At 40.4% G+C, this 27,004-nt stretch overlaps 1 protein-coding gene across 1 annotated transcript in view; it reads right to left on the bottom strand.

The window, feature by feature from the left end:
- Positions 1-1,833: 1,833 nt before the first annotated feature.
- Positions 1,834-27,004, bottom strand: part of mthfd1l (methylenetetrahydrofolate dehydrogenase (NADP+ dependent) 1 like) — a 43,888-nt gene continuing 18,717 nt past the window's right edge. Inside the window, exons 20-28 of the mRNA XM_084953274.1 lie at positions 26,765-26,876; positions 19,800-19,939; positions 19,336-19,377; positions 14,988-15,091; positions 14,675-14,852; positions 13,293-13,400; positions 13,044-13,196; positions 2,967-3,079; positions 1,834-2,785 (exon numbers count right to left, since the gene is read on the bottom strand). Coding sequence (XP_084809400.1) covers positions 2,990-3,079; positions 13,044-13,196; positions 13,293-13,400; positions 14,675-14,852; positions 14,988-15,091; positions 19,336-19,377; positions 19,800-19,939; positions 26,765-26,876 — 927 coding nt within the window. The 3' untranslated portion in view covers positions 1,834-2,785; positions 2,967-2,989. The remainder of the gene's footprint in view (positions 2,786-2,966; positions 3,080-13,043; positions 13,197-13,292; positions 13,401-14,674; positions 14,853-14,987; positions 15,092-19,335; positions 19,378-19,799; positions 19,940-26,764; positions 26,877-27,004) is intronic.

Here is a 27,004-nt window from a genome sequence, read left to right as displayed (position 1 = left end):
AAATTCTGCATCAAGCCTTGTAATCATAGCTTTCTTACTTTTGTTAAGCCTGGTGGTGTGATGGTTAGTGCTGTTGCCTCACAGCAAGAAGGGACTGGGTTCAAATCCACAATCTGGCTGGTTTGCAGTGTGTAATTAGAGTTAGGTTAACTGGTGATTCTAAATTACCCATGAATGTAAGTGCAAATGGTTGTTTGTCTCTATGAAATCATCAACCCCCATATTGGTTCATTAAGCAAGACTACCAGCCTTGATTAACAAAGTAGTTGTTCAAACAACAAGATTTCATTGTGTTTTCCTAAAGTTTTTCACTTGTGTAGAATGAATTAAAACAAATTTCAATTTACATACTTCAATAAATCACTTCAAGTCAATGTAAGTATACTACGTTGATCCAACGTAATCTGGTTACATTAAACCACCAAATGCCAAATGTGTTGGTTTGACATGGTCAAAAAGGTGCCATGATTAAATTGTGTTCATCCAACAACAGATTTTTTTGAGTGTGGAACCACTAAGGCTCAAGCTTGCCATGAAATGGAAAGTGCTAGAACTCTGTCCACAGTGAAGCCAGTCTACGTTGCCATTTACTGTCCACATAGACAAGCCAAAGAAAAGTTTCGGGGAGAAAAGATAGAGCTAGTGGGCCACAGTGAAAAGAGGAATGTGGAGATTTCAAGAAGAGTAACTGAACACAGTATTACAATAACAGTCAGATGTAAAGCAGAGCTGACAATCTTGTAAAATCTCGAACAAACTCATGAACACCAACTGAGACAGAAGGACAGAGGGTATGTCCACACAATAAATGAGCAGTAATGTAATGCTGGTGTCACATGTTCTCATTACACTGAAAGCATTACTAGATATGTCATGCTCAGAGCTCTATGAAACAGTAACGTAAGGGTACGTTAAAGGCACAAAGCATGGTCACATGGTCACTCACAGGCACATTTAGAGGAGGGAGTGTTCAGCAGTATTCACAAGCAGATACTCGCCACTTTATAGTTTTCTGCAGACCGGATGGCTCTAGAATACGAACCAGTTTGTTTATTTGGGAAGCATAGCATATAGACCCAGGACTGCGGAGCAGCTAGAATCTAAACTAATTGGATAACTTTCAATGGAGGACCCAGTTAATGTAGCACTTTTTTAGTATAAAAGTACTGAAACAACAGAGTGAATTGGATGTTTGGGGACCAGGATCATTCAGCTTCAACTATTTGGACCAATTTTCCAGAAACTCTTGGAATTCCTCTCACATGAAACATTCAACAGGACACTGTCCTTGGTACTGAAATTGGAAAATCTATTAAACCTGTCCAGAAGTGCTAAAAGATGAGAGCCTAAACAATTTCTCAGATGGAGTCAAAAACTCAATGTAAACAACTAACCGAACAAAACAGGGATCTGTCAGCGCATTACAGTGCAATGCCAAAGTGTACAACTTATCAACACATCTTTAAATCTGTCATCAGATCAAAACAAGAGGGTTCAGTCTGTCTCTCTCTCTCTCACACACACACACTAAATCTGCTGTTGGGGTGCTACTGTATAAGATTCCCGGTGCCAGATACTGCCGGGTGAACACGCAGAATAACACGGAGACTTTGAAAGTGTGGAATGCCAGCTATGACACATGTGCACACATGCACACTTGGCTTCATGCTGAAAACCCAAACACCTTATAATGACAGATGTTGCACCCTGGGGTGCTGCTGGGGGGTGAGGGGGATCATCTGTTTTCAGACACCGTTCCAAAACACATGCGAAGAAATGAAAAAAGCACAGAAAATCTTAAAGGTTTCATCTGTGAAAGGAGGCACGATTGTATCGCGGCATCTCAAAAAGAATCGTGAGACAACGGCAAGAAAAGAGCTCATATCAGATGCTTGACGTAAAAACAGAAATACACAGTTTTGGAGTGAAGAAAAGGTTTATTATTACTGCTATAAGGCACTTTTGATCTTTGACAAATGAAATGTTTGACATACAGCAGCTTTCGGGATTGTACCAGATGTTTTCAGAGAGTACTACCTCTGTTTGTTTTATACTCTATGGAATAAAAGTGAAAATGAGCTGACTTTATCTTTTCTGAAGGTAACACTTAAAGAAGCTCCAGAATCTGGTTGGTCGGTATTGTCTGAAATACCTCCAAACAACATATATAACATGACAGAAGCACAGATATTCTTGTCAAACCACAAAACAAAATAATTTACTAATACTTAAAGAAAAAACTGCTTAGAAATTATGAACATAATTGACATTTGTAGTGTTTCTCAGTGTATGTAAAGCACCTTTAACATTCAGCACCACTTAACAGATTAGGAAACTCAAAGTCACATGAGGGCGTTTTGTGCGTACACCAGCATCTTAATTGACAAGTTTGCCCACTCACTGCATTTAGGTACAAAACAACAACACTGTATTAAGACATTTGATTTTCTTTCCAGAAAAATAAACAGAAGTTAGACATCCAAGGAAACAACAAAATAAAATCCAAGTAAATGGACTCTTCTATACCCAGAAAAAAGTTGACACAAGTAGAGGATGCATGATATACATATATATGGTTGTAGAGCATGGTCTTTGGCATATGACACACGTGCAAATGCAGCATAATGCTAGTCTAATGGTCCGCTAATCCTCCCTCTTCTTCCATGTTGCTTTGATGCGGATCACCTGGGAAGAGAAAGAAATAGTTTCCTGCCAGTGGTGCAGGGTTAGATGAGCCTTATGGTGAATGCACGGAGCCCATGATCCTGAAAACAGAGCAGGGAGCCTGGGAACAAAAAAACAAAAACAAAGATGTTTGCAGGGCCTCTGAGCCTGGAGACGCAGCAAAGTCCCAGCAGCCAGTCGATGTAACGAACCGTACTGTTATTAGCTGCTTGTGAAATATGTAAAGTGAAACAATGGCAGCTTCAGAAGAATTTATATGATACAGATGAGATGATACCCACGAGAATAACGTTGGGGAGCATGCTCAGAAGAGCCCAGAGATCTCCTCCGTGACCGGGTCAAGGTCAATGTCGTAGAAACAGGGTCGTGTGGGCAGGCCAGGCATTGTGCTCATCTGAGGGAAAACACATCAGAGAAGAACTTTAACCCATATTTGAACTATTATAAATCTAATTTTGATCTATTTAATTTTAATTATGTCAATCATTTACTGTAATCATGTATCAAACAAAGAGTTTGATGAGAAGTGACCAAAAAATGCATATATGGAAATATCAGACCACAGAATTAAGAGAATAATAACACTGCTAATCAAATGCTAGAGGTGGATTTATAAGCTACTGAATTAATGGATGTACTTAAAATCCACGTTTGCTAGAAATCAAAAAGGTGCTCAGATGACATTAAACTCATCAACAAACAATAGAATTTGGAAAGAAAAAAGAATATGTCTGCTGTCTACTATTATCCTAATCTAGTCGAATTTCAAGAAAGCTTTTAATGAGTGGACATATCCGAGGAAGCACACGCAGCTGGTACAGATCTTCTCATGAAACTGTCAGTGGCCACAAAAATCAGATAAGAGGGTAAAATTACAATCTATATAATGACCTGACATTAAAGCCGTCACCACAACACAGCTGCTCTACACCAAAACACCATCTGCCAACATTTAGCATCACAACTTGTGTAAATTAGACAGAATAGGGTCATTCCACACAAGCTCAATAACTGTAATCTAGACTTAATTTAACTCAAGGTTAGCGGTGATGAATACGCCCGCAGAAAATGGCAGCTTTGTTTTTACTGTTGTCAAAATATAAGCGTAAGGAGGTCCTGCAGGTACGAGGCAGTTAATAAGCGCTATGTGAAGTCAGAGAGAATCACAGTTTTGATTTGGGCATTAAGAACCTCAACTGAGATATATTTTAGAGTTTTAAAAATAGAAAAACATAAACGGAAAAATGTTTAGAGGGCCTTGTAATTATTTTACATTAAAAAGTTTTGATCCATCACATCTGCCAGAAAGACTTCGTGTTTAAGTTTCTGAATGACAATGAGTCAACAGAGGAACCGTCCTGTTAATCCTGATCATGTCTACAGTGCAACGAGAAAGCTTGTGTCAGTTACAGAGCATCACGTGGAAGTACATTGAGACTGACTCTAGAAGAAGAAAAGAAACGTAAGAGGCTGGAAAAGCTGCCAAAAGAAATTTGACATTATCATGGTTCACGAGATGATGACATCAAGCTATCTAAGCAACTAATTAAAAGTTATTTAGTCAGGTCTGGGTCTCTGTTACATAGTCGGGGGGGAGAAGGGCATGTTTTGCACAGTTCAATGGATCAAAGACTCCTATGTGACTCATAAACCCCTTTTACTCTCTCAAAACCCAGCTGGTTCATCCCGTCCAGACTCAAAAGTAAATTATCTTGCTCATTAGACAGACAGCGACATTCCTTGCATACCTCCCTTCTTCTGACCCAGGAGCAGTTTTATGGACCCACAAGTGGGAATTAAACAGGAGGAAGTGGGCAGTGAGCTTCCTGTCTGAGGAAACGTGGCTCTGCATACTTGCAGAAGCACAAAACAAGGAGAACGTGCTTTCGCAATCTCACAGAGTGGATAACAATTCCTCAAATATGACTGCTGTGACAAGGGGTGTCCTTTAAAGTCCACCGTCAATGCTTAAATCCCAAATGAATCCAACTAAGAGGTCCCAATGCTCCTTCAGTTGCCAAAATCAAACAGAGAGGGACCATTAACAAATAAAATAAGGTCAAAGTTCTTTAAAAATCCAATAACACGATCAGTGTAGCCGTTCTCCAACATATTATTAAAAGTTCTCTGTCGATGCATCCATGAGAAACAGGATCTACAAGGCTAAGAGGAGTTGGTCAGGTAGTTTGTGGCGTTCCCACTTTTGGTCAGGGAGCAGGTGCTGCCACAAATGAGGGAGTTGAACTATCTTGAGGTCTTGTTTACGGCTGAGGGGAGAGTGAAGACTGATAATGGTTTGGTGTGGCGTCCGAAGGACACTGCACCAACGAATTGCGTTTGAGAGAGAGTGAAGCGCAGAAGAAAAGATGTCACTTTACCAATCGATCTACATTTATACCCTCACCTTTGGCCACAAGTTCTGGGTAGTAATGGAAAAAAGAAGATTACAGATAGAAGTGGTGGAAATGCAGCTTCCTTTGAAGGGTGGCTAGGGTCAGCTTTAAAGCTAGGATGAGGATTGGTTCTACTCTTCCTCCACATTGAAAGGAGCCAGTTGAGGTGAATGTTCTGGGCAAGACCCAGAAAACTGGAGAAATTACACTGAGGGAACCCCTTGGTGTCCCCTGGATGAGTTGGAGGAGGTGGGAGAAGGAAGGCGAGGCTTCTCTAGTTAGACTTTAATCCTGGCAACTGGGCGTTGGATAAGCAGCATAAAACTGATGGATGGACAAAAAACATACACCACTGCTATGCTACTGAGTTATGGTTAGGCTAATTAAAATACATGATTGTTCTCAATTAAATTACATGTTGGTGGTCTCTTTGCTGCCTGATTTGGATTACTGAAAAAGTTGTACAGGACTTGAATGACAATTAAATATTTTTCCGGAGTGGAGTGTGGGGGGACTTTCACTTTAACTGCAGCATTTACTGCTCCAGTCACTTCATGCCTTTCTGTTTATACCACCTCCTTTGCTTTGCTTCTAGCGCTACCAATATCTAATCTAATAAAGTAAAAGCTCCGCAAAAATCATCATGTGATATCAAAAAAATATTTTTCTGTCTACATTCCTCACCAATTTGGATAATAGTTCTGGAAATCCCCCCTCCCCCAAAAAAAAAAAATAATAATTTGGGTTATTGTTGGATGTTTTGATTATAACTATGTAGACTGATGAGTAGAGTTAATTGGCTAAAGAAGGAATGTTTCTCTCTGTGAACAAACATAATAGATAACAAATACTTTATTTATCCCAAAAGATTGGAATTATTGTGTTATAGCAGCCAAAACATGAAAATAACTTGTAATAACATTAATATAACATAAAAATATAAAAATGTTAAAATCTAATAGGACACACTAAGAAGCCTAAATCTAAAGGGAATGCAGGTAGTGTGACATATGTGAAACATCTGTCCTTACAGCCATAAGAAAACATTTTGAAATACTTAATACAGGGGCAAGGATAGCTCAGTAGGTAGAGTGGCGGCCCCATGATCAGAAGGTCGGGGGTTCGACTCCACTGAACGGCTACCCTGAGGTACCCCTGAGCAAGGTACTGTCCCTACACACTGCTCCCCAGGCGCTGCATTGGTGGCTGCCCACTGCTTCACTGGGTGAATGGGTTAAATGCAGAGGAACTATTTCCCTATGGGGACTAACACGCACACATTACACTTTACACTTAATGATTGGATAAATGTGCACTTTTTTTGCAGCCACAGAACACAGACGGCTTGCACTCACTGATTCAGCCTTTAACTCCTCTGTATAGAGAAGTATTGTAGGGTCAAATGTGAGGCAGCCCTCACATTTGGGTCAAACTGGGTCATGCAGCAGGACAATGATCCCAAGCACAGCAGCAAATCTACAACAGAAGGGCTGACAAAGAAAAGGTGCTGCAGTGACCCAGACAAAGTCCAGAGCTCAACCTGACTGAAACAATGTGACAGAACCTCAGGAGAGCTGTGCATGACAAATATCTGCAAACCTCAATCAACTGAAGCAATGTTGTAAAGAAGAGTTGGCCAAAATTCTCCACAATGACATGAGAGACTGATCAAATCATACTGAACGGCGGAGCTGAAACAGAGACAGTGTTCACTCACTATGTTTTAATAGACTTCTCTGCATTAAATCATACTTGTTATTAATCTCTGGCTCTCTTCCACGGCATGTCTTTTGTCCTGTCTTCCTTCTCTCACCCCAACCAGTTGCGGCAGATGGCCGTCCCTCCCTGAGCCTGGTTCTGCTGGAGCTTTCTTCCTGTTAAAAGGGAGTTTTTCCTTCCCACTGTCGCCAAAGTGCTTACTCATAAGGGGGTCTTATGATTGCTTGGTTTTTCTCTGTATGCATTATTGTAGCGTCTACCTTACAATATAAAGCGCCTTGAGGCGACTGTTGTTGTGATTTCGAACTGTATAAAAAAAATTTAATTTAACTGAATTGAATTCAGCTGCATGTCCAGTAAGTATTCTGCACCCACATTTAATTAATATTTTTATCAGGTATGAAAAACAGAACAAACATTTGTGAAGTCAGAACTACAGAGACCAATCAGGGTCCAATATGTACCTTGAAGCATCGATTGCACATCTGATACTGAAATTACCATATTTCCGCACTATAAGGTGCACTTAATATCCTTTAATTTTCTCAAAAATCGTCAGTGCGCCTTATAATCCGGTGCGCCTTATGTATGAATTCTGGTTGTGCTTACTGACCTCGAGCTAATTTTATGTGTTACATGGCGCTCAAACATCTGTCAAAAATGTTTTAGTACGACTTCGTAAGCTACGAAGCCGCACCGCTTGATGGATTTTCAGAGCATTATGGCTACTGTAGTCAGGAGCCTCGCTGAGTAATCTGGGTCCAAAACTCCGTCCGTTTCAGGTCCCAAACTCAAACTTACACTGCGGCATTACCGAGAGTTAAAAACTGTCTAAATTCTTTCAACTTTGATAAAATAATCAGCGTTGCTGATTTACCAGGTGCAACAATTAAGTTTAACATCCAGGCATCCACGAAAACAGAATTTATTAAATTTAACGGAGTTAGCCATTAGCAGGAAGTTAGCTCGCTAGTTTCCACCTAAAACATGATATAGCATGTTCTGACTGAGAGATTTCTGAAAAAATTAAAACGTACAGCTCTGCTATCACTTCCAACATAAATGAAGACAGAAAACTAAACAGCAGTGACTTTTATAGGGTTACTGAAATTGGACTAGCTGGTATATAATGATGTACTATGTGATTGCTAGCGACACCGCTATGTTAGCATAACATAAACACAGTGAAGCTGGAGGATGAACTCTAACTTTTTTCCACTGATAAAAGTTAACATGAGGGTTCGCATGGTAGGATCGCATGGCAGGATGCTGTAAACGGACCAAACTTCAGTCAGGAGAACAACTGAGATAATCCATCCACAATGCGAAGTTAGTCATTAATATACTGCAACAACATGGGAATAGAGCAGCTACGAGAGAATTCAACATTAATGAATTAATGGTACAGAAGTGGAGGAAACAAGAAGAATGAGTTGAGCAAAATTTAACTTGTCTGTTTTGTTTCGTTTCGCTTAATGCGCCTTATAATCCGGTTCGCCTTATGTATGAAAACAGACCCGTTCGTCGACAGTGCGCCTTATAATCCAGCGCCTTGTGGTCCAAAAAATACGGTACGCTTTAAAAATCTGATCCATTTGGATTTAATAGGAAGCTGTTCTTGATGTAATTTGATATTTTTGGTACTAAAATTAACCTTTTAGTAGAAACCCCCGCCCCGATAAAATCTCATTATAACTTCAGGGTGCACATTATCCACCTGTAGGATTTACTCCACCACCCTCTAAACTTTATAGAAATGTGTGCCTACATGAAATACACTAATTATAAGGCTTATCATTGATGAATCTCACTTTAGCCATCGATCTCTGCATTAACCAGAACAAGAAGCCATGTTTTGGAAAATCGTTTTGTTCCATATTCAAATATCAAATTATTTTTCCTGCCCTAGCTAGCGTGCATGCTCCTCATGTCATAACAATCAGCTGATAAATAATGAGCAGAAGCATCCGATTAAGGGCTTCCATTCAGAAAAAACAGACATATGACATGTGGTTAGAAATCATTACGGGGGAAAACTCTGTCCCTACAACTCTAGACTGCTTTGTGATGACTTCTGTGTACAAATGCAAATGTTTTCCATTCCTGTATATGAAAGCAAAGCTGCAAGGAATAAATTCATCCCCTTGTTCTGCAACAAAATCCCAGTTTCACTTTATTAACTTGAATGAAAGACTACAAAATGTCAGCTCACAGGAGGAGGCAAATCAAACCTTATTTAAAAATATCAATTCCGATTCACAAGTAAAAGGTCCTTTCACTTTTCTCGTCCTTGAATGAAATATTGGGCAGCACATTTAAATATAAAAAGGTAATAAAAAGTGTATGAAAACCTTTCAAAGTGCTGAAAGCAACAAAAGATGTGCTGTTCTGCCAGTCCTCCTCTCAAGCCTGAGAACAAGTTGGCACTCGCGAAAACACATAACACTCCGTGGCTAAAGTTGGAAAGCCCATTCAGGCAAATAAGTCCCTTCATTATGCCCAAACACAATGTGCCTTTGTTGGGGAAAGCCCTGGAGGAGACAATGTAGCTGGTTTTTTACCCCCCACTGGTTTTGGAGAAGCGTCTCGGTCAACAAGCAGCAGAGTTTGAAAAAGTACTGAGAAGATTATGAAATCTAAAAGACCAAAAAGCACTTGTGTCAATTTAAAATTAAAGTAAGTGAAGTCCATAACAGTAAATCTTTAAAAGTCACACAGATTCTCCACAGTTTATTTGGTTATTGAGTAATAGGGTTTTTATTAAAGCTGTTTTCATTTTAAGATTCATGGTTCATCTGTGTCTGATAGAAATCAATGGATAAAATGTGAAGAACAGATGAGATTTAACAAGTTTTAGATAGGGCTGTGCGATATGACCAAAATCTCATATTCCGATATAAGAATTTTATTGTCCCGATAACGATATAAATCACAAAAATGTAACATTTTCTGTAAATTCTGTGAATCTCGGGCAGCTCGACTTGCGGGAAGTGTTTCCAGCTGCGCATCATGTACCTGGAGTCGAGTGTTTTAACCCATGCATGAAACTATACATCTAGTCTAAGTCTAAGGTTTATTTTTTAGCACCTGGCGGCTCTTTTTATTTTTTTTACTTCTCATCCGTAAATAATCTGCTCTTTCACGTGATTCAGTTTATTTTGAAAAGTCTCAACAGGATCTTGAGCTTTATTGTGAAAGGTTTATGTGGAACATAAACAAGCGGACACGCAATGGTGTTACCGTCGTTGTTGCTAACGACAACGCATAAAAACAGGCGCTTGTCCGTCTGTAGTGTGGTTATATTAAATAAAGGAGAAAGAGAGAACTTTAAGAAATTAATATAGCCACTACAGTGACCATCAAAACGATGAAAAAAATATTGCCGTAAACAGTTTATTTTGCAACACCACGAAACAAACGATAGCGTAAAATGAAACGATAGACGTTTTTATATCATCATCCGATATATATCGTTATATTGAACAGCCCTAGTTTTAGATCTAGTCTGAACTCTGAACCGTGCACTTTGGACTTTTTACGTTTTTTACGGACTACGGTGCATCCTGTTTAGGGCTAAAAAACAGTATCACTGCTTGTCAATGAATGACAAATCCTGTGCAGGTTTTTTGTAAATGTGTGTGTACTTACAGGTTTTTATTTTTTCACACCAAACTTTTTAAGCTTTTAATCTTTAATTTTGAATCTTCTTCTGTGATGTACTTCAGGCTGCGTGCTTGCATAGATAAATAAAGCCAAGCTTGTAAATTTTCCTTCGTTTTGCCAAAGGTGTTCTATTGTTTGTGAACCTTTGTACATTTACTGCTTATTTGTGGTGTGTATGGTGTATTCATTCTGATGCTACATGTATACTACCATAGACGCATCTGTTCATGTATGTTTGCTGCCTTGATGATGAAGAACTGATTAAGGCGTTTAATGACGCTGTGCAACTTGATCAATCTCTGCCTCGTGTCTAATCTAACTTTAGTAAAGCTGCAGTTGAGGCACAGGTCAATTACCAGATAAATACATTTACTGGACCTGTTGGCCGGCAGGTCATTAAGATAACAGAGTTATCCAAAATTAATGAAAACTGAAACAGACAGCTGTTTTTTGCCATCACTGGATAAGAAAATCCATAATAATCTTTCAGCACAAGTTAAGTGGTCTGAGAGGGCCATTACTGGGCTTTTTAAAATAGAAACTCTACACTAAGACTGGAGCCAATCACAGGTTTTCTCAGGTGAGTTCAGGTAAGTTCTATGAAGTAGCAAGAAGAGCAAAAAATTCCAGATCGGAAGTAAGATGGTGTGGTGTGATTAAACAGAAGACTTTAACCTGGGAAAACAGGGTTCGATTCACAGGTGCAGCATGTATGAAGCACGTGTAGTAGGGATGTGGGCGACAAGTCAGCTGAATGCTAGATGCTGCAATTCCACCGTCCACTATCCAAGAATCCAGCCTGGACAGAAGGCTGCCCCCACCCCGAATGTTTATGCCTGACTGTGCTCAGTTCTGGATGTTCTCCGTCTTTTAAAGTAGTCTGGTCTTTTTTTCTTCCTGTTTAAACAACTAGTAAATTAGTCACCAGGAACATCCTAGTGCGTATCTAAGAAGCTGCTTTCGGTTGATACCTTATTCACATGGGGTTGCCGCAGCAAGAGGCTCCACATGTTTGAGTTGGCAGATATTTTCTTTAAATGCCAGATGCCTTTGCTGACCAAACGTCAATAGGATTTGTGGCTCCTTCCGGCATCAACCTGGGGATCTTTTGCTTGTTAGGTGAATGCGTAGACCACTACAACTACTGCTTATGGGTGGGGCTTAGAAGAGAAAGGGGGGCACTGCAGGAGATCGACTCGTATTGCATGCTGCAGCTTTAGGGCTTACTGCTATATCTGTTGCCTTTCTTAGAATTGATAAGAAATCTTTAATCATCAACCATCTTTAAAGTTTAACCGGAGAATATTCAGCCAAGGAGGGCGTTTCTATAAACCTGACTTGTTTAGGGTGTAATGATTCAGTGAAAGCAATTCTAACGGGATATGAATTCCAAAGACATCTATTGTTCCGCTTGCAACTCCTCCCATACATATCTGGAGAATGACATCAGTGCCTTCCTGACTCTTCACCCTGCAGACCCCTAACCTACCCATCGATCTAAAACCCCGCCATCCTCCTTCTTATTATCTTGACTGAGAGCTTTTCACCTCTTTCCGTGAAGGGAGAATTGAGTTCTTAGCTGTAATCAGAGCTAAGGCATCGGAAGTCCCCTGACAGTTCTATCGAAAAGATTATCTCATGGAGGTTTCTTGACTTTTTCTTAATAAAGCCATTTTAAACAAAGTAGCACAATTTAAACTGTGCCAGAGCAACAGGTGCTAACATGAAAATCATGCGGCGATTAGAAATGGTGTAATCTTTAACTATTAAAAGTTTCAGTCTTGGGTCGGTGTGTCAAGCAGAAGCTAAGCCAACGAGTTCAGAGGACAAACAAAGAACTTCCTTTGGGTTAGAAGTCATAGTTCAAGAGATGTCAGTGTGCCAGTGGCTCCATAGGCAGCAGCACATCAAAGGCAGGTTGTGGAAAGTGGAGAGATGCCACAACCCTACAAGATGCCTTTCCAAGCATGGCCAGCGTCTCACACCTCTGGCCCAGCCTTTCAAAGCCAGGCCCTGAGGGCACACTGGTGAAACAGCGGGAGCCAAAGCACTCAGGAAGCCGCTTCCTTCCTGCCTGCCCAGCCCATCATCAAGCAAAAGGCTCCAGCCAGCCTTGTTTGCTCTAAGTAGGACTACATGGCTCAGGGAAAGCAACAGAGAGGACCAAAATCACACACACTCTCCGGGGACGAACTCGAGGGAGGAAGGAATTAACATTGACAGATGAATTAGCACATACAAGGAACAATAATCCTACACACCCACCGAACCCTTGAAGGTCAGAATGAGCTTCAAGGGTTGGAGAATGGAGATATTAAGCTTTGTCAAGGTTAAGGAACGGTGTCATGTTAACAAAATTAAATTGAACATTCTTCAAGAGTGGTGTGGTGTGATTTCTGTGCAGATGTCTGCTTTACAGCCTACATAAAGCTGGTCCAAGTTTTCTCTGTAAATGACACCAAATGCACTTTCTTATCACCTCTGTGCAGTATTGTGAAGCCAATCACTTTCAAAAAGCTCTGTGACTTCGCGCTATGAGGCATGGACCAAGACGTCAACGTTAACCTGCTGCAGACCACGTACCGTTCCCACTAATGGGTAGATGAAGCCAGCTCCGATGCTGGCACGGACATCTCTGATTGGCAAAACAAATCCAGTGGGTGCCCCCTTCTTGTCAGGCATGTGGGACAGGGACAGATGGGTCTTGGCCATGCAGATGGGCAATGAACCATAACCCTGATAAAAGGCAAAAGAGAAATAGTCATTGTGTGACCTTGTCACAGAGGAAAGAGAAATGAGATGAGTCAGTTACTGCAGCGGCAGTGAGCTCACTTGTTGATGGTAATAATCTGTCTTGGTCTTGGCCTCTGGAGACAGCTCGATGTCATCGGCCCCGTACACTCTCTGGGCTATTGTTCTGATCTTCTCCACGATCGACATCTATCGGAAGGACAGCGCATCAAACGCAGGTGAACACACAACAGCTCTGCACTCAAAGGGAAGTGAGGAAATTAGATTTGGTGAAGTGAACACATATCAGCGTGACATCAGAATCAAACACAATTCAGCAAAATGAATTAAATATTTAAACTTTGAGCTCTTATCAGACATGTGATAGCTAAGAAAGCTGCCTTTACTCCTCTGTTAAAGTGACTTTATTCGGATTTCCTGCCCATTTGACTGAAGCCAAGTACACAATGTCATTTGCTTTTAGATCTTGATCAAACCTGTCTCCATTTCAGGGGTATTTAGACTACAATCAATGATGGACTCGTGTATTTGCAATTCTACTTTCTTTTAATGTGACAAAAGACTTCTGACAAACTGAAAGGGATGCACAAATATTACTTCTGACCTGGAAGACTCATGGCTTAATTTCTAATGCAAAACTGCCCGAGGTGTGGTTTGTAAACAAAGCCGACACATTCAGGTGTCATTAGATTAAAAAAAGAACGTCATATCTGATTCTCACTTGACACTACAAACCTTTGTTTTTCCTTTTTGGTCAAAAACATGTAATAACAGAGGATTTGAGCACTATGGCATCAACAGCTTATTAATGAGAAACCTATAAAAACATTTATAAACACATCTTTGACTTCTTTCTTCATCTCCTAAACTGCAGCTTGTCAGAGAATATCTCGTCACTAATATATTCATAATTTCAGCACCTTCGCTATGAGACACCATCACCTGCCAGGTGTATCGAGGTGCAGTTCTTCTGTATCATCCATCCGAGCTGGTAACTTGGAACTTTAGCAGGTATGGGATATTCTCACACTACCTTCTCTTCTGCCAAACATCCAAGCCTGAGGTTTTCTGTCTGACCTTCCCTCTAACCCGTCTAGCACATGGAATAATCAAAAGATTGAACACCTTATTATACAGCAGTTAAGGTTTGATTTATTAATTTAATATCCAATAAATCCTGTTGTTGTGAGCGCTTGCATGCAGGCACATGCTTACTGCTAATGGAGCCATGCACAAAGACACAAACAGCATAACAAGGTCAGTTAATTTAAGTCACAACCTCCTAGACTCGCTAACTCAAACCAGCTGATGTTTTTTTACTTCAACCTACTCTAGCTCCCAAAATCAACATAATTTACTAATTATCCAACACTGAAACAGTAGGAACAGGGATACCGCCTATCGAAGAGAAATAACTAAATAAAATAACTAAATAAAATTTCCACTACATTATCTGCACTCACCTCTGTGTTGTAGAGAAACTGGTAGTCGCAGGGTTTGCTGGCGGCCTCCTTCACAGCCTGGGCAAGCTCCGAGCAGCCTCTTCCACCCTGCGCCCAGTGGTTGCACGGTAAAGCGTCGGATGCGCCACACTCTTTCGCTATCTGACATACAAGGTCGATCTCCGCCTGGGTGTCTGTCCTAAAAGATCCGAGGAAAAAAGCACCATTAGCAGTGCGAAGCTGGCGTTTATATAAAATACAAATTAATCACAATTAGTAGCTTTACTTGCAGTTAGCTATTTTTTTAAAAATATAGCTGTAATATATAACTTACTTAAAGACATTAACAGCAACCACGACTGGTACCCCAAACAGATGTGCAATCTGGATCTGCTTCCTGAGATTGCTACGGCAGCCGCCAGCAACCAGGCTCAGGTTCTAGAGATGGCAGAGAAAGAGGAAAGAGAGCAGAGGTAACAAACTGTTATTAAAAAACAAAACACATCTAACCCATAAAATGTGCCACAACTTGAACCAAAACATATTATAAATGTAATAGACGAGCTACACGTCCTGTAGCTTCATAACATCTGCGCTGCACAGTTTCTTACAAGGTGGATGTGTTCATTAGGCTTCTTTAACAGAATAAACAATACACAGGGCTGTGTTATATTATCCCGCCCATGATTACACCGGTATATTATGCAATATAAAAATGTCACATTGTGTCACATCTTTTCTACACAACGAGTTTAAGTTCAGGGGATGCCCAAGAGCTGCACATCAGCTTCTGATGACATTTTAAAACCTACAAAAGGGAGTTACTTTAACATTCCCCAACAACCTGCAAATTATGCAAGAAAACGGTTCCCGTTAAAAGGTGAAATCCACAGCCTGTCTCGCCACGGCATGAGGGAGGAGATACTATCATCTGTGACCTGAATGTAAGCAAAATACTCCACCGAGCATCGTTGGAGCTCTTCCAAGTTGCACTCCATGAGGGAGGAAGATGGTAGATGGAAATTATTGATTCAGCTACATGGTGGAAAACCAGAGCTTTCAGCAGGTGGTTACAGCACCTGTTACACTTATATCGTGATAGAATTTCAAGGCCATATCCTTCACTCCGAGTACTATATAAGTCAGAAATAAGTACTTAAATGGTTTGCAGAAATCTTACATGCTAATTGTGTCCTGTGGATCTTTGTTCTATGAAAACACTCACCCCCCGCCAAAAAGAAATTCCTGTCTTACTTAATACTGAAATTATTCTGTGTCATAATAAAAATACAAAAAAACCCTAAAAGACAACAAATGAGATGGAGACGGTTTTACTGCATCTTCAGCTCACCAGTGGAAAAAAATGCTAAAGATCCTTGTTTAACTGATAAGCAGTTTACAGAGATATGATTTCTAGTGGGAGCTTCATTTAAATACATTAATTCACCATTTTGTATAAGTTGTTCAGGCTAATATAAAATGTCTCGTTACTAACACTTGTGTGCTTTGCACGTGATTGCATCATTATACTTGATCCGGTGATGTGTGCAACAATTCAATAGCTCATATTGAACCGCATGCTACTACGCGCACATTGTAGTAGCTTCACGATAAGCTCCTATGCGACCAAAGTAATCTAATCTAGCACTATTTGTGTGTAGCCACAGGCTAAGAAGAGTAAGGCCATACAGGTCCCATAAATTCATTTCCTGAGCTCTGCTTTCCTCAGTACTTCTGGTTCTTATTACAGGCTTTACAGTTAACCTTAATTAACTGCTTCATTATTTACTCAGCTGAACCTGCCTGAGAGACCACTGATTTTGGCCAGATACAGCCGCACATGCATGCACACACACACACACACACACACACACACACACACACACACACACACACACACCAAAAGAATCCCGACTCCACTTTTGCTTAAGTCTACATAGTAGAAACCAACGGCAAATGTTCTCTTAATACATTAAATGCTTCTAATCACGGTTGTTGGCAGCAGATCTATGCAGGTAGATGGAGATTTAAATGTCAGTGGGAATGCAGCTGAAAGCCTGAGGTGGACTAGTTCAGTACAATCTCCAAGACCCTTTATTGCATCATATAAACATCTTATAAATGCTGTCAAATGACGTCTCCCTTCCATGATTTTTCTGGTTAATATTACACATGTTTGACGCAGAGGAGAGACCAAGTATACATTAATACAAAGATGATGCACTGCTCTGTAAGTAGCCCTAATGTGTACAGTAAGCCCATTAGGAGCCAGGTCACAAAACAGCTGCATGAAGAGGAAGTGGGATCACCACCCACGGTCATGCTTCACTGCCATGGTAGTTTACTCAAAACACAGCACCAAGCACGTCACCAAATAGAGTTATGTTAATGAGCGTAAATAGCTTTAATTCTCCTGAAAACATCCTGTACTTTCAGACTAAATACAATAAGGACAGATACAGATAATTATTTTATCCTAATTACAAGTGATGCCACGGCCCAATAACCCATCCCCCATTATTTTACCACACTGCCTTTTTCTTTAACTCTCATATCTAATTGGCCTATCGCATGGACGTAACTCAATGCATTTAGGCATGTAGATGTGGTCAAGACGAGCTGCTGACAGCATTAGAATGGGAAAGAAAGGTAATTTAAGTGACTTTGGATGTGGGTGCATGTTTGAGTATTTCAGAAACTGCTAATCTACTGTGACTTTTCCCACACAACCATCTCCAGGATTTGCTGGTTGGGAAAAAGAGGAAATATCCAGTAGGCAGCAATTCTCTGGGTGAAAATATCTTATTGATATCAGAGGTCAGAGGAGAATGGCCAGACTGCTTCGAACTAACAGGAAAGTAATATAAACTCAAATTACCACTCGTTATAATTAAAGAACGCAGAAAAATGCACAACATGTTGAAACATTGAAGCAGATGAGTTAAAGCAGCAGAAAATTACACTGGTTGCCACTCGTGCCAACTAAGAACAGGAAAAGTAAGCTAAAATTGCACAGGGTCACCAAAATCGAACAACAGAAAGTTGGAAAAAAGCCTTGTCTGGTCTGGTGAGCCTCGAATTTTGCTGCCACATTCAGACTGTTGCGTCAGGATTTGGTGGGCACAACATAAAAGCATGGATCCCTCGTGCCTTGTGTCAAATGTTTAGGCTGGTGGTGGTGTTAAAGAGATATTTTCTTGGCAGAATTCAGACCTCTTATTGCCAACCATGCCTATCTCTTTAAGACTACAGTGTACCCATCTTCTCGTGTCTGCTTCCAGCAGGATAACGCACCATATCATCAAATCATGGCAAGCTCAAATAATCTCAAACTGTTTTTTTAATTGAGACACTGAGCTCATTGTAGTCAACCAAAAGTCACCAGATCTCAAATGAATAGAGCACATTTGGGATGTGGAGGAACGGAAGATTTGCATCATGGATATGCAGCCCAGAAATCTGCAGCAACTGTGTGATGCTATCGTGTCAACATGGACCAAAACCTCTGAGGAATATTTCCAGTAATTTGTTAAATCTGTGCCACAAAGAATTAAGGCGGTTCTGAAGTAGGGCTGCCACGATTAGTCGACTAGTCACGATTGTGTCGACTATCAAAATCATCGACGACTGATTTAATAGTCGACGCGTCGTTTGAAGCTTTGTAAGATCACAAAAGACGCAGGAATAAGTAGTAGGATTTAAGAGTGTAATAACGGACTGAAACAGAAGATGGCAGCACTGCATGTACAAGGATGCCAGCTGCCGTTAAACCCCGAAGAAGAAGAAGCTGTGTCCCAGAATCCATAGCGCCCTGCTCAGTTGTCAACAATGGCGGCAGCTAGTTAGTTTTAATATCACTCTTATTATTCTTTCTGGGTCACAAAATAAACGTTTAACATATTTTCAGGCGAGAATGTACTGTATAAACCTCAAATATCTGCTCAGGTTATCAAGACACCACATATTTTCAAAAGCGCTCCGACGTTTTCGGAGACGTCTGTTACCCACTAGCTCGATAGCTAGCGGGGGCAAGGCTCACTAGAGCCCGTGAGAACACCGGACTCCCGGCAAATCGTTTTCAAACCCACTGCCGTCTTTCGCCACTCAGGTTAAATATATACAAGTCCCTTAGATAACTTCAAAATGTTATTGTTTGGCTTTTTTAGTATTTTATTTGTTCCTGAGTAAATCAGTTTGGCTGAGAGAAGTTACAGTTTTTACACAGCTGAATAAACGTCAAGAAGACAACTGATTATCAGAAGTGTGATATGCTCGAGAATATACTCCGGTGTCCCGTTATATTTTAGATAGCAAGGAGTTTATTAAACTTCACCGAAACAATCTGCAAATTTCATTAAAATTTAATAAACTATCATCTTGTCTTTATTTTTAGTTAGCACATACCTTAAACACTTAAAGCTGTAAGCTAATGATAGTTATATAAGAGCAGATGCATGCTGGTGCAATAAGCTGTAGTTTTACGTCCAATGGATGCATGATCTGATTAGTGGACTAATCGCAAAAATAATCGGTGACTAGTCCACTATCAAAATAATCGTTTGTGGCAGCCCTATTCTGAAGGCAAACGGGTTCCAACCAAGTACTAGCAAAGCATATACCCAACAAAGTGTTTGGTGAGTGTATATTTATGTTTGCTCATACATATTTTTCATGGTTCCTACCTCATCGGTATACTCTCGGGGAAGAGGTGCACCTGCAGATACCTAAAACCATACAAACAGACCAACAAATTAGACACTTCAGCATCACAGGTTTTGCCCATATGGGAGATAAACATGAAATCAACCCTTGTAATTCTTAATATTTTCACTAGCAAGTCTATAAACACAGTTATTAATTTGGAAGATTAATTTCAGCAAACAGGATGAAGACTAATGAATACCAAGAAACCGAGATAACCCTATGAGATAGTCAGCTCATTAAATTCAATTGAGTTACAGCTCAGCACAGGATAGCAGGGCCTTTCATGACCATTAAGAGCATTTTACTGTTGGAGTTTGTCAATCACAAGCTGCGCTAGATTTTCAGAGACATTTAAGTGAGTGGTTCTTTAATTCATCCACACCAGAGAAGAATTTATGGCTAGGCTATACTGTGTTATTACAACGGCGCTGTGTTGACCTACATTTGGGCCGCCGCCGTGCATCTTTAGCGCTCGAACAGTTGCGACCAGCACCACCACACTGGGCCTCAAACCTGAGGCTCGACATTTGATGTTGAAGAATTTCTCCATCCCAATGTCAGCTCCGAAACCTGCCTCGGTCACTGTGAGGAAACAGGCACAAAACACATAAACATGTCTACCAGTGAATTATTGAATTACATATTAAAATTTATGGTCAGCAAATAAAGAATGTGAGCAGACTGCGATTCAGCCGTGTTAGAAGCTGGAGCAGCGGCGCTGGACACAGGCATTAAAGTATCATCTTGCTTGAAATAACTCATCTTCCACCTTCAAGCCATGTTTGACCCAATTTGACCTCACAGCACCACATGTGAGCTCGATTACACGCCTGGAAGAGACATGGGAACGGTTTCTGAACAGTAGTACTGAGTAATGGGTACATTGTAGGGGCTCTGAAAAAGACAGAGGGCCTCTGATACAGACAGCTCTACGCGCGGGCCTCTTGAACAGGCTCCAAACAAAGCAAATACCCCACCTGAAATGGCAGCCTTGTTAAGATAAGGTTTCCTGCTACATGCTGGCTAGTTTTACACATTTTACAGTAAAACTAAAGTTTATTTCCCATCAAAAGTGTTTAGGCAGGTTTTAATCACCTTGGGCTGTTTGTTTAGTCTGCTCAGATGCCATTATTCTTCCCTTTCAGTACTTGAAAGGGAAGAATTCACTGCAAGCTTCCAAGTCTGTTTCCTTGTGATCTCTGAAGCTTTTGGTTTGTGCTAAAGATTATGATATTCAGATGGGTCATGATGAATCATCACCGTTTGCAGGCTAGACTGCACAATGCGCTGAAAGTCGACCACATTATTACTGCAAATATTTTAGCTTTTATTCAAGAGGACAGTGCAGAGTGTGTGCAGGAAGAAAGGGAGAAAGTGAGGGAGGAATGACATGCAAGAGATGGTTTAGAGTGGCCTTCAGTCACCAGGCTCGACCAGGTGAGCTATAGTGGCGTTGCCCCAACACTTTTACTGGTACTAGTAAAGACTAACGGCTTTGCTGTTTGGTTAAATGCTTTGCCTTTGTTCCAACACATATTTTACGAGAAATCTTCCAGTAAAACATTTGATCTAAATCTAAAAGCCAAACAGAATAAATGCACCGTAACGTGCATGGAGTCCAGTTTGTAGTTTAACGCTTCACAAACTCTTTGTGACCACGAGAAGAGAGATTAAGCCTTCAAATGCAGCATGACTTTCTGTCAGTCAAATTAATAAAGTTTGTTTTGAATGTCTCCCACGGGTCCCGATAATATAGAGGACTTTGTCAATGTGACATAATGTTAACAAGTTGTGGTCCATTAGTAACAGCTGGCCCTCGCAATATTAGTGTAAAATGTTTTTGTTTTTTTTAAAGGACCCAGTCTAAACCAGCTGATCTCAGAAAACATTTATCAAAGTAATGATAATTTAAGTATTATTAAAGGATAAAAACAACATGTCAGTGATTAAAGCAAGGAAAAACTGTAATTAAGCCCAAAAGTAAATTTTTACAAATTTAAGACTGATGAAAATCACAAAACACAGAAAACTCAGTCAGAAAACCCCCACAGAATTTAGCTGAAATACAATCTTTAAATGGTACTGGAATCTACAAGGAGTACTGTCCCATGACAACCAAATATTACTAAGGAACAAAGACCAAGGCGCAGATTTGTTTTAACAGCTAAGGGTAATTATCCATATTACAGTTTTGTTATTCTAATAAAAAACAACTAACTTTTGTAATTGCCGAACCAACTGGGTGGGCAGGTCAGGACATTATTGACTAAAAACAATCACAGGGTTTAAGAGCCAAAAAAGGGATTGTTGTGAGAGAAAAGGTCACCAGATGACCAAATATAAGGCAAATCGCTCACTATGGGTATTCATGAAAAATAACATTAACAGGAGGAGTTTGCTGTTATTTTCCCATTTTTGGGGGGAGTTTTTTTGGAGTTAACATTTTTAAAAAAAATTTTTTTTTTAAAGAACCAATACGCAACCCATAAACTTAATCATCTACAGACCCCGCTTCCCCTCTTGCTCAAACTGACCCATCCTGGATAACCTCTTTCTTCCAGTGGTGTAACATCTGTGCTCGTCAACTGCTAACCTTATTGACAGTTAATTTGATTAAAATGATTAAAAAAATAAATAAAAACAAATGGGACTCCGATGCAAACCAGGAAAAACAAATGAAATGTTTGTGTCATTCTGATCAGTTTTACGTCTCATACAAGTTTTTGTGCGTAGGACCCTGTGCGCAGACTTGAGCTCCACAGAGACTGGCTTTGACCAGTTCCACTTCTGAACGTAAACAGTAATGACGAAGAGATGGGTTTGCAAATTGAAAAGGGAACGAGGGGAGGGGGGCTTGGATCTATTTCCACTTGGAGGGAAGCGTCACTGCAAATCAAATCTGAGTGGTCTCCTTCATTCTAAGATAAATCATTCCCATCCTGATGAGAGCTGTCTCCTCCAAGAGGAGTCACTGAAGTGAAGTGAATCATAAGCTATGACCTTCAACGCCTCTTTCCATCGCCGTTATTAAAAAACTAAATGATGGAATAACTTTTGGAAGATTTGAACTTTTGGAAGGCTTTTATAATTACATAAAAAAATAAAGCAGGCTTTTGTACATTCTACATTTATTACATGTAATGTCTAATATGTCAAGTCTTTTTCTTGGTTCAACTTTGAAGACTTAAAGTTTATGTCGGCAAAATAATGAATCCTCACTAAATTTTATGAGCTAAACTGTGTTTAATCCAAAAAGAAATTTGCTGAAAACATTTATTGACACGCCTTTGGAAACACGAGAGTACTTTAGCTTGGTAGTACTTGTGTCTGACATTTGATGAAATCAATCTCTCTGAGGCTTTAGAGAAAAAACAAGTGTTTACGAGAAGAAATGCATCACTCTGCTTTGTTTGTCTTCGTTTAATGCTAGTCACGTAATGCTAGCGTAAATTTACTTCAAGGAGGGAAGGCGAGAGGAGGAGAGAAAGAAGATGGAAATACGTGAGGAATGAAATTAAATCAGAAAGTTGAGAAAGTCTTTGGGAGAGCAGAACAGGACTTAGTTTCTTGGAATACCAACAACAACATTTAGCAGAAACTGTGACTTGGGGGGCCTTGGCTGCATCGCCTGCATCTTGAAAAGTCTATCTGCTCAAAGAGGAAAAAAAAATAAAGCCTGCGGGAGGAGTGCAAAAATGTAACTCGGCTTTCTTTTGGCCAAATAGCGCTCAGTGCAATGTTTCTCATTAGCACCACACTAGAGCTTTGGCTCTGAATACAAAAACAGCTTGCCAACAAAAATCTGATTCTTAGGTACAGTATTTGTGGATTTCCAGAAACTTTATGACAAAAAGCGAGCACAAGAGTACTCACACGACACAATGCAGCATATTGAGAGGTGAAAGAAAGAAAACAGAAAAGACAGTTTCCCCTCGACGGCATTGCATCAAGCGGGAAAGTGAACCCGGAGGATGTCCTAAGGAAACACTTGCAAGCTTCCTGTTCTGCATGACAACCCTGAACTGCCCAGAGACCGAGAGGGAAGGAAGAGGTCGATGATGTTGTGAGCAGAGTCAGAGAGAAGGAGAGAGAGAAAGATCGGGATGGTGGAACTAGATGTCAAAGCATTGGTATCAGCACAGCTGCCAATAAAAACACAAACACTGCAGAGCAGACTGCACGACCATCTATGTGCTGTTAGTTTTCCACAATAAGAGACTTAAAAGTAAAAAGTACTACTACTTTAATCAAATGTCAGAACACATGCCTGCATTATTTGGCTTAAGGGTCTTTAATTTAACTTCTTTAATTTTTGTGTAATGAACAAACAAACTGAGAAAAGCTAAATCAGCTAATCCTATAACATTTCTAACTAAATGTTCAAGCGATCATAAAGAAATGTGATTTATCTCTCATCCATCTGCATTTGCTCATCCAAAAAGGTGGTGTACACCCTGGACTATTGGCCAGTGGTCTATTTGCTGGGTGACCACCATTCATGCTCACATTACCTCCTAGAGCAGCGGTCCCCAACCCCCGGGCCACGGACTGGTTTGATACCGGGCTGCGAGAGTTGAGGCTCAGGTGTGAAATTTATGCTTTTCAGGGTTTTTAAATCGGTTTTTATCGTTAACTCGGTTTCCCTGGGCCTTTTCCCATGTGTTATGAATAAATCTTCCTTTTTTTGGTACTGGTTTTATTTTGTTGTATTTTTCCGCAACACCTTAAACGCCGGTCCGTGAAAATATTGTCGCAGATAAACCAGCATACATAAACCAAAAGGTTCAGGACCGTTGTCCTAGAGCCAATTTAGAATCAGCAGCTAAGCTAAAAAACAGCCTTCAGAAGTCAGAGAACTTGGGGAGACCCACAAAGGTACAGGGATGACGATAACCTTTTATTTTGGACATATAAACAAACAAAATCTTCATGACGTGACAAAAAGCAACTTAAGTGTCAAGTGCTAAATGAAGTAGAAAGAAGTATGTACATACTTACTGAACCCAACCCTGTGCTCAACCAAACGCCACACCTAAGTGCCCCAGCTAGCCAGTGGAGTTGGACCCAGGTCCTCAGCCACCGCATCTGACATCTCATCCAAAGAATTACTTACAACTTATTTCTAAGATCATATTTTAATACAATGTGAGGGTGTATTTACCCTGCATTTGAAGCTAAACTAAAGAAAAATTAACAACCAATTGGGCTAAAATTGGGCTAAAATTCTATAATGTAACTGAGTTTTCTTTTAAATTTAATTCACTTTATTGTTCAAACATAATTTTCAAGCAACTGCTTGTCTATGTAGGTAATAAAAAAAAATTAGAACTGTGACTCCAACATGACTGCAAATCTTTAAACGCTAGAACTTTTTTTTCACGTTTTCTAATGTGATCTTTTAAACCTTATAATAAATAAGTATCGCGGGGTTATCTGCGTTCAGGACTCCAGACGGTTAATGGTACAGGAGACGCACACATCTGGCATGTGGAATTCATCTCCTGACAGCCGCCCCTCCCCGCAAAAGCAGCATTTCTTCATGTTAAGTCCAGATTCCAGAGTGACTTGAAAAACACCACAATAATATTAAGAATGATGAAGCAGGGCTATGAGTGAGCATTAGTGCCGGATCCCCCCGGAGTTCACAAAGAGTTCATGGCACAACAACAACTTTCACCCACCAAAGAGGGTCCCAGCAATTAACGAAACTTGGGCGTGTTTACTGTACATGAGTGCCAGACGTAGTTTCTTCACTCTAATTGTCCTTTAAAAAACTTTAGCCTAATTTTTTGCAGTTTTGGTCATTAGTCATAATAGCAATAATAGTAATAATAACTTTTCAGAGCCTAAATATTTAACAGGCTCCTGCAAACACTTCAAAATATGTGTACTGTCTATTTCTCTTGTTAAACCATTACAGTAACACAAAAACTAACAAGTAGTTGGCTCCTCTATTTCTGACAAAACTCTCTTTTATACAAGGCAATGTGATTTCCTACAAGAGTAGGGAATACTAGCTTTAATACAGTGAGTGTATATTGCTTTTAGACACCTTAGTCTGCATTTACAGCACCAGGATGATGTGCGGTGACACAATGAAGGAAAACTTCATGTGTTGGCTCGCAGATGTCTTTTTTTCAATAGGTTTGGAGTTTCAAGGTGAAAAGGAATAAGACATCAGGATGATGCCAAATCCTATATTCCTTCTGTTTTCACTTTGACCTACCATACCGTGTTATTTAAACAATTTTCTGAGAAATATGGAATTATCAACATCATCACAGTTTTACCACCTATCTGATCATCTGAAAACGGGTTTACTCTCCTGCTGGGCTTCACTGCACAAGATTGCACAAAGAAATGACTTGCTGTACCACATTACATCTGCAAAAATGTTCTTGTTTTTTCAGTGTTCCTGTTTGTTTGTAGATGGGACGAACGAGAGGAGGGCACACGCGTCCCAGCTGCCAGGTGGGGGGTTCCCGGCATACCTGAGAGTCAGGTAACGAATATGCGGAAAGGGAAGGGAGACAGGGAACAAGACATACAGATGGTAACTAAGTGAGATGGAGAGAGGTGGAGGTTTAAAACAAATACAAGTCTCCCTGCTTTTATGCTCAGTGTTGTGAAATCCAGCTCTCTGCTCTCACATTTGTCCGACTCACAGATGATAGCTTGGACAAACACTTGTTTTGCCCAAGCAGTCAACCTTTTTTTCCCCCTTTTATACCTGTTATAGCTTTGATGGCTAAAGTAACTGTCGCCTATACGTGAACGTACGCCTTAAGGAGATCTGCATGTACGCCGAATGCACCTGGCAAAAACCACAGACACACACATGCATTCCAGACATATTCCTGCAGCCAAAGTAAATGAAGACAGGGAGAGAGCAGCGGGACAGATAGGCCGATAAAAATGGAAATACTGCAGTGTGCTTTGACGTTGAAGGGATTAGTGTGGTTTACTCTAAAGCATTCCAAGGGCTCTTAAGATTATCAACTTGCTTCCTTCCTCTGCGCTGATATTTTTTCTTTCGACTAGCTTCTTAGAAAGTTATGGAGGAACAGCACCAGAGCAGAATACTAGTCCACCAGAGGCAGGCAGAACAGATCCAGAACCAGGCTGATAATGAGTTCATGCTAAAGCCTTCAGCGGCAGGGGATCACGCTGAAGTTCATGGCTGGAATAAATTATAAGTTATAAATTTGTTTGTTCTGCTAACGAAGCTTAAGCCTTCAGTTCAAACACATCTGGGACTCCTAGATCCGACAGCTGAGATCTTCTTGTCTGTCATCCCCAAAGGTTTTTTGTGTGTGTGTGTGTGTGTGTGTGTGTGTGTGTGTGTGTGTGTGTGTGTGTGTGTGTGTGTGTGTGTGAGATCTGTATGCATGGGCTGCATGCTCTTACCCACAAAGCCGTCCTGTCCGACCAACTTCAAAGCCAGCTTGTCTGCCAGCACCGAGGAGTTGCCATGGGCGATGTTGGCGAAGGGCCCAGCGTGGACAAACACCGGCGTACCCTACAACAATTAAGAGGGGTGCACAAACATATGGGAGGAGTTGAGAAAACTTTGCAACCCATGGCAACCAAGTTTAAATACTAACTAACCACTTCTTTCATAGAAAATTCAACATCTTTTAACCCCGG

This window comes from Perissodus microlepis, chromosome 15 (assembly GCF_051167445.1).
Source record: "Perissodus microlepis isolate ML-2025 ecotype Zambia chromosome 15, ASM5116744v1, whole genome shotgun sequence".
NCBI classification, from domain to species: Eukaryota; Metazoa; Chordata; class Actinopteri; order Cichliformes; family Cichlidae; genus Perissodus; species Perissodus microlepis.
Note: the sequence above shows the minus strand (reverse complement) of the source record. Positions and strands in the feature narration are given on the sequence as shown.